Source organism: Notolabrus celidotus, chromosome 9 (assembly GCF_009762535.1).
Source record: "Notolabrus celidotus isolate fNotCel1 chromosome 9, fNotCel1.pri, whole genome shotgun sequence".
Lineage (NCBI taxonomy): Eukaryota > Metazoa > Chordata > Actinopteri > Labriformes > Labridae > Notolabrus > Notolabrus celidotus.
The window spans coordinates 27,684,399-27,704,917 of NC_048280.1; the positions used below are offsets into that span (position 1 = coordinate 27,684,399).

The 20,519-nt window shown below is 39.9% G+C and overlaps 1 protein-coding gene and 1 long non-coding RNA gene across 2 annotated transcripts; one reads left to right on the plus strand and one right to left on the minus strand.

The window, feature by feature from the left end:
- The first annotated feature begins 2,203 nt into the window (after positions 1-2,203).
- Positions 2,204-16,214, plus strand: LOC117819155. The gene is made up of 3 exons (XR_004632471.1): positions 2,204-2,305; positions 15,905-16,005; positions 16,103-16,214. It is a non-coding gene; the product is annotated as an uncharacterized LOC117819155 (long non-coding RNA).
- Positions 12,303-17,926, minus strand: lrrtm4l2 (leucine rich repeat transmembrane neuronal 4 like 2). The gene is made up of 2 exons (XM_034692392.1): positions 17,565-17,926; positions 12,303-17,116 (listed from the first exon to the last, which is right to left on the minus strand). Exons 1-2 carry the CDS (start codon positions 17,617-17,619, stop codon positions 15,498-15,500), a joined length of 1,674 nt encoding a protein of 557 aa, XP_034548283.1. The 5' UTR covers positions 17,620-17,926; the 3' UTR covers positions 12,303-15,497.
- Positions 17,927-20,519: the final 2,593 nt, after the last annotated feature.

A 20,519-nucleotide genomic window follows, 5' to 3' on the forward strand; every position in this document is an offset into this window, starting at 1 on the left:
TTTCCATCCAAACTCTAACAATAGTTTGTGGAGTAGAATTTGCATTCTTTTGATGCGGTTTGTCTTTGTTGTCTGTCACTGCTACAAATGAGCGGACTCGACTTTGTTGTAGTCAGAGAGTTATATAAGCGAGGCTCTAATAAAAACATAAACTCTTGTAAAAACAAACACCCTCGCACAGCAATTACACAAGCACTCATGCCATTACACAATTTAGCAGGATGTCTTTTAAATCTAACCCCAATATTTAAGAGAGTTCAGCATTTTAGGAAAGAAGCTAACTGTGTCCATTCTTCAAACATAAAAACATCTATATCTTGACCAGGCTGTGATATGATTACCTTATTGATCCTGTATGACCTTCTTTTTCAATTTCACCTTATTCTACTGCTTTATTTAGCCTTGATTATTATAGTTGGCTGCCCTAAAAATGGTCCATACTACAAAGCAATTTTAACACATTCACAATCTATCCAAAAGTAGTACAGGAGGTAGACCCTTCAATTATCAGGCCCCTCTCCTTTGGAATCCTCTGGGAGTCAGACACCCACACTGCTTTTAAGTGGGATTGAAACTTTTCATTTCAATGAAGCTTATAGTTAGGGCTGGCTCCAGCCTGGACCAGTCCTTGATTATGCTGCAATTGGCACAGGCTTCTTGAGCTGCTGAATGTGTATGTATTCATGACCCTTTGATGCTTGTCACAATATATCATCTTTTTTTGCTGTTTGTCATCGACCTTGCCTTGTAGGTTCCTGTGGATTGTTGCAGCAGACTGTCTTGTTGCTGTGGACCAGCCTGACTTCAACAACAATTATTGTTACCAGTCATATTTATAATTATTATTGTACTTCTAGATTCTAGGTTCTAGGATCTGTTCTTTGTCACTGTTACCAAATAGTGCTTGCTAATGGTGAGATAATGCAGGATTTATGTAAATAATTAAACAAAGAGCCCAGTCTCGACCTGCCCTCTATGATTTGATGCTTTTGATCAAGCCTAACAGCTGCAATGGCACTGGAACATCACACAACAGAAGTCAGCAACTAAATAAGTCAACTGAGGCCTGCTATGATCAAACATTGAGCACGTCCACAGGAAAAGGGTGGGTGGGTGCTGCTATGACCAGTTGTAAACATGAACGAGTCCACTGGCAGCAGATCACTGGCAGCAGATTGGCATATTTCTCAAACATATTACACAAATATGAAATGAATTAAATACAAATTCTTGGCTATAAAAAACACAGCTGCAGCCGCCAAATACAGTATGGACAACACACATTAAATGTATGAATGGTAAGACAGATTGATTACTCTGTCAAGCTCAGAGGGAAATTAGATTCTTATAGCAGCTATTGACATTTAAAATTAAAATATAAGGACAAGAAAGAAAAACATACCTTAAACCGTGGGTAGCAGGTTGCAGACAATAATTATAGAGTGAAAGTTAAACTAAGGATTATAATATCAGTCATAAGGACACAAGTAGCTCTGACTATAATTACTTCTGTAGATTACATTTGATTAATGGGTTCCTTAAATGGATTCTTATGTTTTGTCTGACAGCTTGAGCCTTGTTGAAGCTGCAGCCTCAGTGTTGTCAAACAGAGTTTAGAGCAAATAAAAAATGCAAAAGTATATCTCAGTGGTGAGTCGGCTTACTTTTCATGTCTCAAAAGAAGAACTAGTACAAGGTAATAGTGTTTCCATCAGTGCTTGTTGTAGTATGACAGAACTACAACAGCTCAACAAGACTTTTTTTTTTCTCTGGGAAAGACAACTGTAGTCAGGACAGATCCTTGATCAAGAATATTGTTTTGCCATGTAGACAGTGCTTTAATACAGGTTTTCCCACAAACTGTTTAAAACATGGACATAGTCTCCAGAAGCCAAATGGTGGTCCCAAAATTGGAACTGCAGACTCAACCTAACTTTCAGGAGGCAGACCTTTTGCGTCCATGCAAATCAGGTCATCTGTGCCCCTAATTATGCAAACCTTGTAACCTTAATGTTTTCCAAACTAATGTTTTGGTTGTTTTTTTTTTCAAATCCACCCCCTGTATAGTGTGTGTTGATAGAGAAATTAGCTATTTAGACCAAGATACTTTTTTGAACCAAAAAAGCTGGCTGCAAACATGTTTATTTTTGCCATAGAGATGCGCTTGTTTGAATTGACATATATGTAGCGTCTGGTGCCTGCATTTTTTAGAAAATCAGCATCGGCTTCATTTCCCAAGACCAGAGGTTACCAGTTTGGAAGTAACCACTGCGGTAGACTAGAAAACCCAGGAGTAAACCTGAAGGTACCTCGCTAACACCACATTCTGCTCCAAATGCAGGTCTTTGGTCACTTCACACTGTTAATATATTTATCAAAGTTGGTTTTACAGCTGAGCTGTAGCTAGCCAACAACAACTTTAATGTGTGTGCTCTGGCTGTTTGATGGTGAATAATATGAACTCTCTGATGGACTTATTAATATGAATCAGAGACACCTGCATTAAGTCAATAACAGTTGTTAATTCCATATCAAACAAACAGCAACATTAGCATTCATTACAGGTAGCCTAAAAGTTCCTTGTAGTGATCTGTTTCTGTTACACCAAAGACCAAAGAATATCTGCCTCCATGCATCTTTCCTAGATTTGAACAGAACTTCCACTTGCTGTTAACTTCTTCCACAGCTTGCGTTAGAGAGAGGCATAGTCACTTCTGTGACTGACCTCACAGGGTTAAGTTGTGGGCCTTAGTGTGAAAACAATTAGCTGTATGATACTAATCCCAGCAGGGCTAGGTGACAATTCTGTTGGTTTCTCATCATGAGCAACCTTTGTTATTACACCCAGTCATTTGATCTGTTGTAAATTTAAAAATATTGATTGGATCAGCCTTAACTTATTATCCTGGGCCTTGTTATAACAAATTAAACTTTAAATCAAACTGCAAATCATAAAGTAGCCCTGTTAAGAAGCAAGGACGACAGGGAGACATCACACAATGACCTCACATAATAGCTGAAGGTCTTAAACTTAATCCTGCTCTCTCTCTCTTTCTCTCTCTCTGACTGTCTTATACCTAGAGACACACACACCCACACCATCTATCCAGATGACTGGGTTGGTGTGTGGGTGGATTGCCAGCTCAGTATCGAACAGGCCATTTGAACTGGAAAGAAAAGAGATTTTTGAATCCGGTGGGCTAAAAGACTGAGATATTTGATGCTTTACTTTGTGATGTTGCTGAACTGTGAACTCCAACCATAGAAGCCCATGTGCTTTAGGACCATCGAACGACACACTGACGCAGAATAACACACAGTACAGGAGGCTTAGTGGGCTACACTTTCCCACCTTGCAGTCTGTCTCTACTTGTTGAGTTGGAAAGTTAGAAAAAACAGTGTACACAAGCAAAACACGTTTATTGTCCAAACAGCTACTGAAAGTCCTTATTCCATAGGGAAAAAAATAATAACAGAAGATTAAATCCAGTCACAAAAATTTCTCATGGGAGACGGCACAATATACGAATATGATATTCATAGATTTTTTACCGCTCCATTTTTTCTTATCATTTTCATCTGCTGGAGATTCTCTCTCACATCCGAGCCAATGTTTTTCCAGATGAAAGAAAAACTGTGAGTGGAATTTGGTCACGATCGTAAAGATGAAGAGACCCCATATTGAGAACACATGTTCTCTCATTCGTTGTGTTGCAGCTGGAACATTGTGTGGGGAGTTCGATATCCAGTGTGTACTGCGTGATAAGGTGCTGGATGCTCGAGCAGTTGCATGGGTCAATCCTCATCAAGATGTGTAATGAGAGTTTTCATGACCCGCTGCACAAAATAGCTGATGGTGATTGGATGAAGCTGCCGACTTTTAGAGAAGTCTGTTGCTCAAACCTGCTCAGAGCAACAAAATCTGTTTTAATCTTACACTTCAGGTTTGAGTGTTATTTTGATACCACATTAATCGCTATGGACTACCTTAAGAGATAAGATACTGAGCATCTATTGTGTCAAAGTATAACAAACATGATTTTCTCATGTTAGACTAATAGGTAAATTTCCTGTGGCTTTTACAAAAAGATGGTTTAAAAGGAAAAGTTGTATTATACTTAAAGGCACTGTGAGCAGCCTTCATGTTGTCTGATTCTGGTGACCCCTTGGATGAAATCAGTAGGTTTTTTCCAGGATGAGGACTGCATTTCCCCATGAGCACATTACCCGCTGATCATAATGTGGCTAATTTTTTGTGGACACAAATGATATGAATAAGCATCTCTTTTTAACACTGCTTCTCTTTGTTCAAGACAACGTTTTTGCTGGATGCTGAGTGATGAGGTCATGTGTTGATTTGTAGCTGCCGGAAATTATTTACGTAAGGTAACAATGGTAACACTTTCTAAAACTCTGATTCTTACGTTCGTCAGCTTACGAAAGGTGAGCAGATGTAACTGGTGTAACGTTACCCACACAGCCCCGGTGTGTGCTCCAATGCCCCAGTAAATGTCTGATAATGTAATATTGCACATGACTGGCTCTTTTGTCCTCAAAGAGCAGTGAGCCATCCCTGGCCTGCATAAAATTAATCCTGTTCATAGCCATTTTGCTCTTTTACTAGCAAAGCCCTGTTGTAGTGTTTTACCGTCTCAAACAATACTTTCATAAAATCATAAGTCTTTTGCTTATCCGCTCAAGTGTCAGCATCAGTACAAACCTTAATAAAAAGACGAGAACTCTAAAAACAAAAACTCCTCCCTGCTTCAAACCTACTTCTCACTGCCAAACAACATCCACTTTCGAGGTGCTCGCCAAATACCAACTTGGCTTTATCACGGAAAACCGACCCGAACACAGACTCTGAATTTAGTATAAAGAATAATCAATTTTGTTGTGAACATCTTATTTTTCTTTGTAGGTCATGAAGAGGCGTCAGGACTAAGAGACTATTTCAAAATCAGTAAAACTCTTCACAGTGCATTGAATTATGATAAAATACTATACCTCCCTTGGAGTACATTCAAATACACTCTCTTGCTACTGGAAACACTTACTAGATCACCAAATATGTGACTTAAAGTAGTCCCCCAACATAAAGACCTCTACATTATGAAACAACAGTGCCAAGCTGTTTGTGGTATTAGGGGGGGTTTGAAAATGAAAGTATCCACTTCTGAGCATTTTATAAAGATTCATGCCATCAGAATGAACACACACTGTAGGCTTTGGCCTCCCCTCTCTCTTCTCCCTCAGAGAAGAGAGAGGGAGGAGAGAGAGAGGAGAGAGAGCGAGACAAAGAATGGCACAGAGTGGGGGGGGGATCCACAGCCTTATCCTTAAACTGTTTATATGAAACATCTAACAGCAACTGTACAAATCTGTAACTGTGGAAATAGTGCAGCTGCTATTATATGAATTTAAACATGAGCATGTTTTATTTATTTTGTACAGAGGCTTTGAAAGTCAAATGCTCATTTTAGATCTCATGTACAAGTTATAGCATGTTAAAAAGCGTAATATTCAGGCAAATCCATGTGTTTAAGTGAGGGGTACACACATCTCAAATGACCAAATCAAGACCCCACTCTCACTCAGTCATTTCAGTGTATACCTGCTTGTTGGATATGCATGCCTACATTATCCAAGCATGGTGTAAGGGAGATAAATAAATAAAAGCTGTTTAAAATGTTAAACTGTCTTTCTAGTTTAACCAGCAACGCAATTTGCAATGACAACACTGGCTGCACATGACTAAACAATTATCATAACATCATTGAGATGACTGCATTAAGGGCAGAGTGCATAAAAATTACGGTCATGTTTTTTAATAAAAAATATTTACATATTGCATAAGGTATTCAAATTGAAATCATGCTAATTGCGAAGAAATAATAATAAAATTAGAATTCAGCGAAAACCAAACTGTGAATGGATGTTTTTTCTCCTTTAAAGCCTCAGCAGCTCGAAGCTAATTAATCCGTCACCTCGTCTTTGCCGCAGTAATCAGTAATCATGACGGTGGTGCAGAAACGCACTTCATGAGAAACACTGTATGCAAAGGGTTTTTATGGGCAGACCCTTGTTCATAAATGTCACGAGTTTATAGATTAGGCTGGGAAAATGTAGAGCAATCATTACTTCAACTGATGAGGGTGTAATTGATGTTAATATTGCATTGAATTGTGGAGGAGTAATTGTAGTCTATGGACAGCATACATAATAGGAGCATTTCTCTTTCTAGCTGGTTGTTTAAAGCAGGTTGATCATCACAGGCACTCAGTGTAAAAGGACACTCTGAAGCATGTTTGCAAAAACAAAGTAAAATCAACAGGAACTGGCAATTCAAATCAGGCAGGTCTGAACACAATAAAGCCAGTGGATGAAGCGTGATTGGGAGGCCTTCCAAGCAGCCACTCCTACCTCAACCATATCAATACATGATTGCACTGTTTGCAACTGAGATGATTTGCCAACAGGTGAGAGTTTTACTGCCTTATTGGCCCAATAAGCAACAGCCAAAGTTGAAGAAATGGAATCACCCCAGCCAACAACCATGCGAAAGAGCAGCATTAAAAGGACACTTTAAAACGTGACACGGTTTAAAGGCAATTGTGCTGACAGATTTTTGTTCTGATTAGCGAACAAGCTCAGCAGAAAATGGGTGTTTGTATTTTATGTCACAGTGTCAGTAGCTGCAAACAGATGCCATGGATTACTGAACACTTTTACACCTCTTTAAAAACAAGTGAAGAAGAAACTGCTAAACAGAGATCAGAGAGAGCCCTGTAAGGGGGAAATCCTAGCCGCTCTGAGCTTCCCACTTCTTAAAGGACAGTCCAAACCTCTGTGATCCCGAAGCAATCCGGCACCCATGTTTTACTGCCCTTTAACACATTCAGTGTGGAGTCTCAGTGGTATAAAAGTGAGTTTGGTACTTTTTATCTTTATTAGGACGTTTCAGAGGACTACGGTGCTGCATGGCTCTGCTGCACTAATGCTGCCATCATTCATGCAGTAACAAAGAAGCCAAGGGAGCTGAGCCTGAGGGACTTGTGTCAAAAGAAGTCCCAATGCAGTAAACACTTAATAAGAGCAATATATTACAGCTATTTATGTTGGCAGTGTTTGTGGTTCTACTGTCGGTGTGTCATGTTGAAGTTCAAGCTTTTAGAGGTGTTAATATTGCACATTTTCCATGTGGAGTCTAAAATATCTGCTTCCTGATGGTGAATTATTTTGCATTTTGTATCTGCTTCACTAAATACAAATATTAGTGGAGAAAGTCTAGATATGTACCTTTTTCCCATGTTGTATTCATTATTTCTTTGTTCCACTTTTGTCAAGTCAGCCTGTCTGTCACATAGGCAGCTGTCAAATCAAAAGACTGTATTTGGAAGAAGGGATGTGTGTGTTTGTGTGTTTGCGTTGGTGTGTACGTGTCTTCTAGTATATGAAGCTACCAAAGCGAGAATTTTTCTTTCCACAGAAGTGAATAACTTTCTTCTTTCTGCCTCTAAAGTGGATCCTCTTGTGGACGCTGTCTGGCCGTCTTTATCATAGTTACCACAGTGATGCTTTATTACTTAGGAAACAACATTACGGGTCGCACTGCTTATAAATCTTATACATTTAATTGTTGTTGGCTTTTGCTTGATTTCCCTGGTGCGGGGAGCAGAGCTTGGGAAGAATCGGGGGAAATAAATCAAAGTAACAATGAGCTCTCATCTCTACAGAAAGCACTATATTACTGTTACATCATACAGTCAGCATGTACTGCATGTGTTAGATACAAGACAACTTAATCTAAGTTTAAATCTGTGGCTACAACATCCATAAATATTAGATGGAGCTCTGAATGAAGCAGACATCTTGTCAGAGGGAAGTAAAAATGTAGCTTTAAAGGTCATGCTGTTAACTGAGTTTAAGCTGCGAATGATTTCCTGATGTTAAGTAAACCCAAGCTGCTCTGGGATCAGTGTTAATGGATGAGAAAGTAAATCATAAGATGTGATAAATGAGACTAGATGTTGGGAGCAACCTTTCCAGCTCTGGGTCTTGTGATGTTATACAACATTGCTGAAAGGATCGTACACCGATAGAAAGCTATATTATTGTGAAAAACCTTATGACCAGAGGAATCATCACAGGGAGAGAAATCAGGGCCGTTTGAAAGACACACATTCTGACGAGACAGACCACACAATGAATATATTTGTTGACTGATGGAGGTTCCTGCCTCCTCTTGCTTCAAGAAGACATTCAGACAAATTTAAATTCTTGCTTTCATTAAGCATCCTGTAGATGTTCAAGTCTCTGGAGAGTAATGAATTGGAAAGATGAATATGAATGTGAATAAATGAATATGTTACAGTACAAAATCATTTTCTTGGAAACTGTTTCCACATTCTTTGTGTTCTCTTGATGGAACAAGGATGTTATTCACGCTGAAAGGTCTTTTTGACCAGCCACACTTTGACATGAACAAAGCAGCCAGGACTCTCCTTCGAGAGCCTCCTGGGACATGTAACAAAAGCTGTAAAGCATTAATATTCAAATGAATTTTACAGGTGGCATACAGTGCACAAAAGGTAGAGTAACAGAGAAATCATGTTTCAGAGCAGGACAACTTTTCCGACCCCCCCCCCCCCCCAAATGAAGCAACTGTCTTTGAATGCTTTCATACTTGGCTGACTATTTTCAAGTGACGTTAATCTTTTGAATTTAATTGCCTGGAACTCATTATTTGAACTAGCTAGCTCATAGGGGCTACATGTGCTGCTTAAAATCATATAAGAGTAGATGTGATGCTGCTTCTCGTTAAGACAGAGGAAGAAAAAAAGAAAGAAAGAAAGAAAGAAAGAAAGAAAGAAAGAAAGAAAGAAAGAAAGAAAGAAAGAAAGAAAGAAAGAAAGAAAGAAAGTCTTAGAGGAAGAGAAGGTGGCTCTTTTCTGTCTGGTGAGCTCATTTGATCCATTTTTAGACCTCTCAGGCTCCATCATCCATGAAGACATCCCTTCTAGTGGACGGTGGATGGTAAGTAGAAATGCAATTGGGGGTGCAAGAATGAGATATACTCACAGAAAAAAAGCAATATGTTGTAAAAGAATATTTCACTATTTATCTCTACTAAAGAACAATTTTTCTTTTCACTGATTTGTTCAACATTTTTAGGCAATATGCCAATTCACTCTCAGAGAGTTCGCCATTTTTGTGCTAAACATTTTAGGTTTAGCAGCCAATTAGCTTTGCGTAGCATAATAACACATTGACTTGAAAAACGTTTTATTTGAAATACATCTGAAAAAAGTGGGATTGTTTTATATCTGGGGTTTAGTAAATAATATTGATATCAGTGGTGGACAAAGTAGACAGCTTCATTACTTAAGTCAAAGTATAGATCCTCCATGTCAAATATTACTCCAATACAAGTCAACGTTGCTCTGTCAAATCATTACTTAAGTTAAAGTACTGAAGTACTTCCTTTTAAAAATACTTAAGTATTCAAAGTACTTCTAAAAAAATCTCAAAACATTGTATTTTCAAAATGCATAATGCAGTCTAGGCTACTAAGACTACATATAAGTACATTCAGTTACATCATGTTTATTTAGAAACCATTACTTGAAATCTCTAAAAAACTATATCATGGAATAAAAACAGAAACTAAGTTACTCCAAGCACAGACAATTTAGTTTGAAATATTTATCTGGAATTAAAAAAATGTTCTGTAGCTCAACATGCTTTCTCAGGCTGGACTGTGAATTTTTGTATGTTCGGGCAGAGTGGGAAACAGGGAGAACATTTCAAATGCTACATATCATTCTTAATTTCACAAACCGCTTACATGGGTGCTTAGATGGAGGATTATAGCCATCATTACCACCTCTAAATGAACTCCCTGATCTGAGTGAAATCTGCTCTGTGTTTGCTCCACGTTCAACCGTGGGGATGAACGATATACAGGTACGGCTAAACCACTGAGCCCAACAGAACTCCACAAACACATTTTACTGTCTTAGGGATCAGATTTTAGAAAAGAGAAGGAAATTCATGAGGCAACTTTAAAGTAAAAGTAGTGAGTAACTAGAGAATTGATAGAAATGTAGTGGAGTAAAAAGTACAATAATTGTCTTCTGAATGTAGTGGATTAAAAATTAATAAGTACCCCCCAAAAATAATACTCAAGTAAAGTACAGATACTCAAAAAATGTACTTAAGTACTGTACTCAAGTGAATTTGCTTTGTTACTGTCCACTACTGATTAATTATCATTACAACAGCGCCACTTATCTGTAAAGTGAGTGTTTGCCTTGTAACTAAGGCCAACCACCACTCAGCGCTACGATGCCAGGGATGACAGATGGAGACACGGTGAACATGATGTAGAAAAGAAGGACAGGTTAACCAAAGACTGAGGAGGAGTTATGACTTTACAAGAAACTGGTTATCAATGAAGCAGAGACTTTAAATAACGGCTACGATATGTGATTGCAAAATGTCAGAAAATGATGAGCATATAGAAATGCACGTGACTATTTCACTGAAAAACTGATCGAAGGTATGCCCACTAGCCATTCATCTAATAGATTGCAGGTTATTTTCATTAATAAAGCATAAAAAATTAAATACTGATATCATACGTGCTTCATTAAAAACATGATCACATTTTATTCAATTTAAATGTGACCATTTATTTTTAAATGACATTCCTTTTTTAAAACTTGCAAATTAAAGTCATTTAATAAAGAAAAACAAGATTTATTCTTCATAAAGTCTCATAATTAGGGTCGTCCTATATTCATGTCAATACGTTATTTGAAACACAGGACGAAACAACAACTTCAGCTCCAACAAAGAACAAAATCCACCCATGAGCACATCCAAAGCTGGCTAATTACAAAGTTTTAATCGCAGGTTTTAATCAGGACAAAAACCTGAGCAAAAAAGTCCTGCAGTGTTGTGGTCAACTCTAAGGTTGCCAGGCAACCAACAAAGACTTCAGGGAAGTTATTACTCCTGCTGCAAAAAAAGTCCAGGACATAATCCACCTGTAAAACTGCAGCTCATTTTTTTTTGCAACACTATCTCTGGACAGAACCCAGCCTGCTCTTTCATCCAGTTACCAGTCTTCATGCTGTAGGCTAACAGCTCCTGATGGTAGCTTTAAACAAAGCAGACAGGCATGACAGTGCGATCAATCGTCTCATGTAACTCACAGTAAGAAAGCCAACATGCATATTTACCAAAAAGTGGACCTATTTCTTCATAATATTTACCCTTCAACTAAAATCAAGCTGACAGATAAAATTAAGCATTCATTTGAGGTAAATTGGCAATAAAACCCATTAGCTTTATTGTTCCTGGCGTCTAAATCCCAAGAATAACCTCTAGAAGAGATATCAAAACATTGCACACATGTTACGTTAGAAAAGATCCCCAGTGAGAGATGTAAATCAAATTTCATGCCTGTCAGTGGGGACTAAGCAGCTCACCCCTCACAGAGAGTGTTTACAGGAAGCTGAGAGAAATCATTCTGCATTTCTCCGTCTTTCAGGCCTGCTTTTCCCCATTCTGGTTTTGGTCTTCCTCATGTGCCTGAAGTACCTTGTGGTTTAAAGTACCTTGAGAAACCTTTTTTTTTGTATTATCATTTTGCAGGTTGAGAGTGTGGTTTTATTTGTGCATTGTTGTAGTAAGTCAATACAGTGCACTCCCACAATTTTTCATCCAAACAAATATCCCCAGTAATGATCTGCAGGAGCAGGCCTCAGCTCTGTAATCAACATTCTTCTCTTTACCGCACACACCGAAAGATTTTCAAAACGCAGGCTTTTCATCAGTCACGACATGACAAATCAAACACTAATTACAATATACCGACAAAACTAGATCAACAAATCATTTGTTCTGGTTAGATTACATTTTTGTATGGCCTGTCTGATTTTCCCATTGGCCCTCAAAAGAAATTCATCATATATGCAAGAGCTGGAAACTTAATATATGGATATAAATTCCGTTGGCAGCCTGCCTCCTTTCCTGCCTTGAGGCTAAAGAAAGCCTGAGTCATGTTTAGAAAGTGAATTATAGGAGATCATAAATCCTTATCTGAACAACCTTTGACCAGATTGAAACTTTTTAAACATACTGCACATGTGATGTGTGAAAATGCTAATGACTGATAGCATGGAGAAGGAATCAATCTGTCTGAGATACTGACAACTGTGAGGGAAAGACTGTAATAAGCAATACATGAGTGTTTTGAGTTACGTCTCTAAAACACTCTTCTTCTTTATTTTTTTGGTAGCTCTTGCATGGTAGTTCCAGCACTGACTAATCCTGCCTGGCTTAACACTTGCATATATGTCCCCTGGCTCAGGTTAATTTTCTCTCCTCACAGCGAGCAAGCCAGGAAAAGAGAAAAATGAAGCAGCGAGAAAAGGGAAGGAGAGGGCTGGAAGAAGGCAGACCATAGTGGGTGATATCTTCCTAATAGCATAACTGCTTTGACCCGTAACACACTGTCCCTTACTCGTCTGCCTCTATTCTCCCTCTCCTTTTTCATAGCACAGGAGCAATATTTTCAAACTGACAGAGGCTACATGGTTACATAAAAGCAGGATTCTTAATCTGTTTTTGGTTTCAGGGACTGGGATGTGTTTTTGTCTCCTGGACAAGCAAAGAAAAGGCATCGCCAGCTTGGGCTCCATTTGCACTAAAAGCAAAGCTGTTTACGAGTAAAATGAAAATATAAAAGGCTCATTTCTGCACCAGCACCGTTATGAACCAAGGACTGAATTGGGGCCCCCTTACCCCGAGTATGAGGTGTGCAACCCAGATAGAATCAATACTTTTGTCGATACTGTAGTGTCGAAAGAGGATTGAAAAGAAGAGAGCCAGAAAACAAGAAACATGATAGAAAATATGTCAGCTCCTCTCGCATACACCAGCAAATCCAATGCAATGCAGACCTTCAATATCGGCGTGTGACTTAAGAGAAGGGATGCACCTGCTGTGGATATTCTCTTCACACACAATCGTTCATCAGTCAACAGTGTTTCTTTTAATTATACAGTCATTGTCACATAGAATGTCAAGTACCAGTATTGTCATGTCTTTACACAAACAATGCATAATCGTAATGAAAGGAATAATAAATACAAAATTCAATATGAAAATCAACATACCCTCTAACACATCAGGGCCTTCCATCACATTCTCATACCAGATTGTCAAATACTAATGCTTTGTCACATCCCTGGAGTGTCTCACTGAGGTGCACGTGTTAATGCTTGGTTACTCCCTGTCTGAATCGTGGTTCATGTCAAACCATTGACTGTATAAAGAATGGACAACTCGCTTTAATTTCAGCCCCCTGTGAGATATGAAGCCAAAATACCCCCTCGATGGGCGCTGACATATTGCGCTGGTGGAGCAAAGGCATGCGCAGAAGCAATCTGGCTGGTGGAGCAATGGGACTAACGTCGCACCCTTTTTGCTTACCAAAACACACATAGCACTCACTGATAAAACATTAAAGATCCCTCAGGTGGGTACAGTCCACAGCAAGACAGACTCTTCTGTTGATTCAAAGCACACACTACCGGTTGTGGAAAGTTCAGTGACTTTTGTGTTAGCGTTTATGTTTCTTCTCACCATTCTTCCTCTACTCTGCTTATTCACTAAAGAACGCTACAGGAGCTACTACAGAGCTGTCAATCACTCATCTCTTTAAAATCAAATAACTTATTAAAACAAAACTTCTCTGAAAAATCAACACTTGCACATAAATCAGCAGGATGAGAACTAACTGACAGAAATCATGCTTCAGTTAAAAATATTTGGCATTTGTTTTAATTTTGTAGTTTGACTCATGTTCCATCTGTTACAATAGAGGAGGTGGGCTTTAAGACATAATACTGCAGCCAGTCAGCTGGGGGGCTCTAAACATTATGGCTTCACATGGGACAGCTGTTGTTCTGTCTGTTCTCTGAGACAGCCAGTATAAAACTGTTAAGTACAGCAGAACAAGACATGTTCACAGCCTGGTTCTAAAAACACTTTTGGTCTCTACACCTTATTTCTTTATTCATGACAAGTTTACAGCCAGGGGGTACATTTTTTCTATAATCCGTTCTGATTACAGCTAAAAGTATTGCATAATTAGGGGCATGGCTGATTTGACTGACAGGCAGATGCATCGTGGTTGTTTCCCTGGTGGCAAGGCTAAGATCTAAACTCCACCTCTTTGCCTGTCTCTAGCTTAGCAGAAAGTCACTGGGAGTTAGCTTTTCTAGTATGGTGACCAACATGTCTGGGCTTTAAATAAACACACAAAAAACCCCAATGGGTGACATCACTGAGACTACATCCATGTTTTACACAGTCAGTGGTTTAGGCAGTTAAAGATACATTATAAGTGTTAGGTTAAACATCATAGTGTAGGTATTTCAGTTTTTGTCATGGTCTCAGGGTCATTGTTGTTTGGCCAATCCATCACCACCTTTCGTGACCCCAAGCTGTCTTTTTAAGTCTCTCTACCACATCAATGACAGCAGTTACTGGAAATTTACCTCAAAGTGACACAAATGCGTTTACTTGGGTTCATCTAACGCCAAGGGCTGTGACAAACAGAAGTACTTGATGTAATGGGAACGAAAACAGGCTGTACCTTCACTGGACCCAATAGATTTTTACAGCTTGGAGAAAATGTCAGTCCTGAGATGAAACTTGTAAGTTTTTTTTTTTTAGGTATGGATAAATTGCTTAGCACAATGAAATAAAATGCAACCTTAACATCAATTAGACCGAATTACTGAATAAAAACAATCTAAAGTTAGGTGAATTAAACCATGCAAAATATCTCAGGACAAGTATCCCCTCTCCTGTTCCTCCTTTAGATTTGTAACGGTCAAGCTTATTTTGAGCCAAAAAGCAGTTGAATTGGAGAAATCTGTGAGAATAAGGTGCATCACTGTAAATCTTCTGACCATAAATCAATAACCTGGGAGATTATCAGCTCCTCCAAATAAAACAATCATACACACACATACATGACACTCAAAGATGCACACACATCCTAATTGCTTTACAAGCTACACAGTAAAAATGAAAACTAGCAGGTAAAAAGTGGCTTCGTTAGTTCATTTGTTCAATGGAGATGTAGTCCAACTTAAAATGAGGTCAGTCTCTCTGCAGAGCTGGCTTCTACTGTAGCAGAGGTCCAGTGGTAACATTAGTTCAGACACAGCTAACCTGGCTGACCCCACCGCTGTTCTCGTGTCAGTCAGGGTGATAATTAGCTCCAAATATATCTCCCGCTCCAGTCTTCTTCTCTGTGCACATAATTATATTGTACTATGCCTCCAAGTATTTCCCTCAGAGGTGCAGAATCTATCATCTCACATTAGTGATAAAAACCACTTAATCTTATGGGAAAAACCATTTACCTCTGCTTAGAAATTGCAGATTAAGTCTCTTAAGGGGGAATGTGCAGCTCAGACTTCACACTCTATGGATCCTGATATGGTGCACGTGCACGGCCTTGTCGACTCGTTCACCAAAGAATCCATCGCCTCTGAGTTTGAGTGGTAGCTCAGGTAGTACTCTTGCAGCTGAGAGTTAAGGTCCTGCTCCTGCTTGCGAGCCTTTTTCCTGCGCTTATGGTTGACTGAGTGCTGCTGCAGCTGCCTCATGGTGTTGGGGTAGCGCCTCCATGACACATAAATAACCAGGAGGATCAATGACACTGACAGGAACAGCGCTACGCTGCCTGCAATAATTTTATGGAAAGCCATATGTTCAAACTGTAGCTCTGGGATAAAGGACGTAGGGGGATCACGGGAGATGGGGGATGTGGGGCTCATGGTGGTGGACTCAGTTGTCTTTCTCACTGTCCAACTAGGCTGAACAGATGAAGGAGTCTCATAGGGTGTATCAGTAAAATCCAGGTCTGTGTAATCAGAGAGAAAGACGTCAGTAGTGATGTTCACTACTTCAGTTGAGGTAAGGATGAAGACAGCAGTAGTTGAAAGAACATTTGACATGTCTGCACAGGTGGAGTGATTCCTCACGACATCCACGACTCTTTCCCCCTGCACAGACTTGGGGCTGCTGCATATCATACTGATGTCTTTGGGGTCTTTGAAGTTTTTGAGCCATCCCATGAGCGGGCAGATGCTGGGGCTGCAGTCCCAGGAGTTCCCTGCCAGACTGATGGTGGTCAGTGACGTCCAGGCTGCCACAGCCTCTACAGGCACACTGCTGAGTTTGTTTGATTCAAGGTTGAGTGTTTGTAAGTTCGGCATGCACTGGAAAACTGCAGGATCCAACATTTGGATTTCATTCCCTGACAGGTCCAGTTTCTGCAGTTTGCTCCAGGTCCAAGGCACACCTTGACTGATGGATCGTATGCGGTTCCATTGCAAATAAAGAGCCTGGAGGTTGGTAAGGCGCGGGAAAATGTAGAAATTAATCCTGGAAAATTGATTGTGCTCTAAATGAAGCTCTTTCAGCTTGAACAGGCCTAAGAATGTTGTGCGGGTCAGGCTCCGCAGCCGATTGTAACCCAAATCCAGAAATTCCAGGGTTCGGCATTCCAGAAAGGTACGGAGGAAGATCTGTTTCAGCCCATTAGATCTGATGTGGAGGTTCTGTAGCTTGCGCAGACCATAAAAATGTCCTGGCTGCAGAGACTGGAGCTGATTGTAGGATAAATCCAGATTGCGCAGGTTTGGTATGGCACTGAATGTGTTGTTGTGCAGATAGGAGATTTTGTTGGAGCTGAGGATCAGCTCCTTGAGCCTGCGCACACCCTGGAATGCTAAAGCATCTATGGTATTGATGGAGTTATGGTCCAAGTATAACCAGATAAGCTGATTAAGATGAGCAAACTGGTAGGGCAACAGAACCAGCAGGTTGTTGTAGCGCAGAGACAGACCCTGGCATCCTGTGGTGATGTTTACTGGGATGTCTTGGAAGATGCCGGATTCGCAATAAACAATCTTTCCTTCGCAGCGGCAACTCGTGGGGCACATCCTCTCCCCCTTGCTGAGCAGCAGCAAAGCAGCTGCTTGCAGAAGAAGACATGATAACCTCCAGTCCAGCATCACAGAACCTGTTGGGGGTAGAGTGGGGCAAAGGCAATCAAAAGGAGGACTTGGTTTCAGGAAATGTGTGCTCAAAGGCGTTAAAGGGACAGATAATGGTGAAAATTCATTCTTCAAACAGGAGATCATGTTGTGGGGAGTAGCTTGAGGTCTGATGTCTGAGGCATCAGCACAACATTTATGGAGAACAGGTTATAGAGTCTGACGTGAGCCACTTTTAAGGTTTTAAAATGAAGGGCATAAAACAGCATCAGAGGAGCAAGTGTATGCACGAGGATGAATAAGTTGAAATTCATGCATAGATAAGTATGGATATGTTTTATCTTTGGTTGTAAGAAATTTAATTTAGGAACTAATGAATCTTTCAATAAAAAACGATCTGAGCTGTCATCTTGACTGAGGAGCAGTCAGATGGAGGAACTATATCACTAAATTTTTAAGTACATAAAGACTTACCCATCGTTTCTAAGGGAAGGGGTAATCCTCGGAAATAAACGAATAAAGAGCACATTAAACTCCTCTGAGATGAGAAAATCGCAGTTCATGCAGCCACTTAGTCGATCCGCATGCTGGGCATCACTTCTGTTTTCAATTAAAGGAAGGAATCAAATGAAAGCAAGTTTTCCGCAGCGGTCCGGAGCCCCTTGCTCTCCGCCTGACGCCCCGGGAGAAAGAGACGCATGCACACTTGAGTCGTAGTTGGAGCCGCGGCTGTAGTTCAGCCTGCTGTGTGCGCAATAACCCATTTGAGCGCCAGTAGACTGATGCACAATCCCCCTCTCCACGCAGATTCTCTCTCTCTCTATCCCTCTCTCCTTCTGCCCCCCCCCTCTCTCTCTCTCTCTCTCTCTCTCTCCCTCTCTCTCTCTCTCTCTCTCTCTCTCTCTCTCTCCCTCCCTCTCCCTCTTTGAGGCGTAGGCGTCTAAGCACACGTAAACCCAAAATATAGGGCTAGTGCATTTACCAAATGTATATTTAGCTGTTAATTAATTATTCAACTAAACTATTTTTGAACAGTATAGTGTCTACATTTTTATGTAGTGTTATCAAATTTACAAATAATGTAGGTAACACATATGAAATATAAATGTTGTATTATAAATTAAGCTATTTTTGTCTTGCATATTACAAAGGGTTCTATGAGCTCTAACTATTCAGGTTTTATTTATTTTATTTTTCAATTTCAACATATTTGCCTTTAATCTCAAGTTTTAACGTGACATGGAGTCACCAGAAGTAAACAGAAGCCAGCATATACAGGGTAGGCTATCAACATCTAGGCTTACAGCTGTGGACAGCAATGATCATTTTGTTGATGTAAATAATGTGAGTGAAATAATATTTCCTCCCTTCAAAATAAAAGAGAGAAATAAACTAATTATCTGTTCATTTACTCATACTCCATATCAGTCATTCAATAAATAACAGGAAGTTGTGTAATGAGTGTTTTTGGGTCTCTATCAGCAGCTTGCTGTTAAAATGATGATGATGCTAACAGCTCAAGTGAGATGTTGTGACACGCAGCATCCATCCACACTCCCAGGCTGCAGGGAGAGTTTATGTAGATAAACAGTTAACACCTCGTAGTGTCTGGAGATGCTGCTGAGGAGGTGGCAACAACAGGATTATTGGTATTCAAATTAACGGCCCTTATGAAGTGGGCAGGCGGCAGACAACAGAGGGAGGAGGAAGAAATGTGTTTCAAGTCTGAGCAGATATGAAAACATGTAATTCTGTTGTCATTTCATACTCATTTTTTACACTTTCTTGGAACTGACACCCATCACTGTGGACACAGCAGGGTGGAGAACACAATTTGTGAGGGCTCTGCCTCACAGAGTCAGAGCTGAAATGCGTGGTAACAGCAACCCCTTGTGCACAGTAAAAGAAATGTCCAGCTTTAAGAGCTGTTGGCTTCATGACTCCAGCAGAGAAGAGAGAAATCAGCATCCAGATTTTGCAAATGTGCTTCAAAGAAAATGAGCTAATGAATTCATATCAATATTTGGCTTGGAGTGTGGTAATATTCCTGGTCAAACAAGATTCCCTCTGATGCCTGAGGATTGTGTCTAACAAATGGATTTATGAACCAGCACAGCAGGGGTGAATCTGAGGGGTGTGAAAATGAGCCATTCTGTTAAGATAATACCTCCTAGACTTATAGTAGCACGTGAAATGTCAAACAAAATTTACTCTTCAAAGAGCACGCTCGCTGCCTCACACATGTCTCTAGAAATCACATGCCATTCAAGAAATGCGCAACTTAAGTGTGGGAAAACGTGCTGCCTGGCAGGGACCTAGAGAAATTAGGCAGCTTCTACATTTAGGCAGAAAACAGAAAAACCTGGAAGGTAGGAAGCTGTGCATGTCAGTGAACATTAAGTGGCAACTGCACAATCATTTTAAAGACCTTTTTTTTTTTTATTAAGAAAATATAGAAATCTCTGTAGTGCACACTGGCAGATCTGAAAAATTAACAATGTAATCACCCTCAGGTAGGTGACACATACTCAGTCAGTGATTAATGTTAATTCATAGAGCACCAGATCTGACATGATGTATATTTATTTGATTTGTGTAGGAGCTGGAGCAGAGAGTGGGATTGACATGTTCTGTTTCATTTAATGTTTATTAGAATAAATTACAGTCAACCATTAAAAGGAAATCAAATTAAAAGAACAGGTGATGACTGGTCTTTTTGTTATGCTGTTTTGAGAGACCCAGCGTGACCTCAATTTAGAGCAGTAGGAGATCAGTCTGTGGAGACTTGTCTTAGAAACTGGACGGTCACAGGTTCAAATCCCGATACAGACTAAAGTATGAAAAAAAGAGGTGGTAGCTGGAGAGGAACAAGTTCACTTCCTGGTTAGTGCTGTGAGCTGCCCTTACATAAGGCATCAAACCAGCACATGTGTGTCCAGCCCCCTCACTCTGACATATTTCCATTAGTACATGTGCACAGGACCCTGTTTGTGCATGTGTGTGTGCATTTCCAGCCTAGTATGCTGCATGTTTTCCTCTGGGATTAATAAGTATGTCAACTTCTAACAAGGACAACTGTGCACCTATCTTGTTATGATTACACACAAGCTAACCTCCACCTCCTCTTTGACATGATTCCACTGTAGGCTATGTCGGAGTCAATTGTTCCAGACAAGGTCTGATCTTTATTTACCTCGTTAATAATCAAAGTTTTCACTTCCCACAAAATGTCTGTCCCCATCTGTTAATATATGAATATAACTAAACTTTCACTCAAAGATCGTTGTTTTGTGAGCAATTGCTACTTGCTTCAAGTTTCAGCAAACTAAGCACGTGTACATTCATCATGTAGATTTATTTTAGTACTGTCGGAGACGGAGAGGAATTAACATGGAGGTTCTGTTAAAGTGTTTATATCAGCATAAAAAG

Coding starts and splice junctions, on each gene's coding strand:
- lrrtm4l2 (XM_034692392.1), bottom strand. CDS start 17,619: ATGTGCTCTTTATTCGTTTATTTCCGAGGATTACCCCTTCCCTTAGAA. Junction 17,117..17,564: donor CCTTCCCTTAGAAACGATGG/GTAAGTCTTTAT, acceptor TACCCCCAACAG/GTTCTGTGATGCTGGACTGG.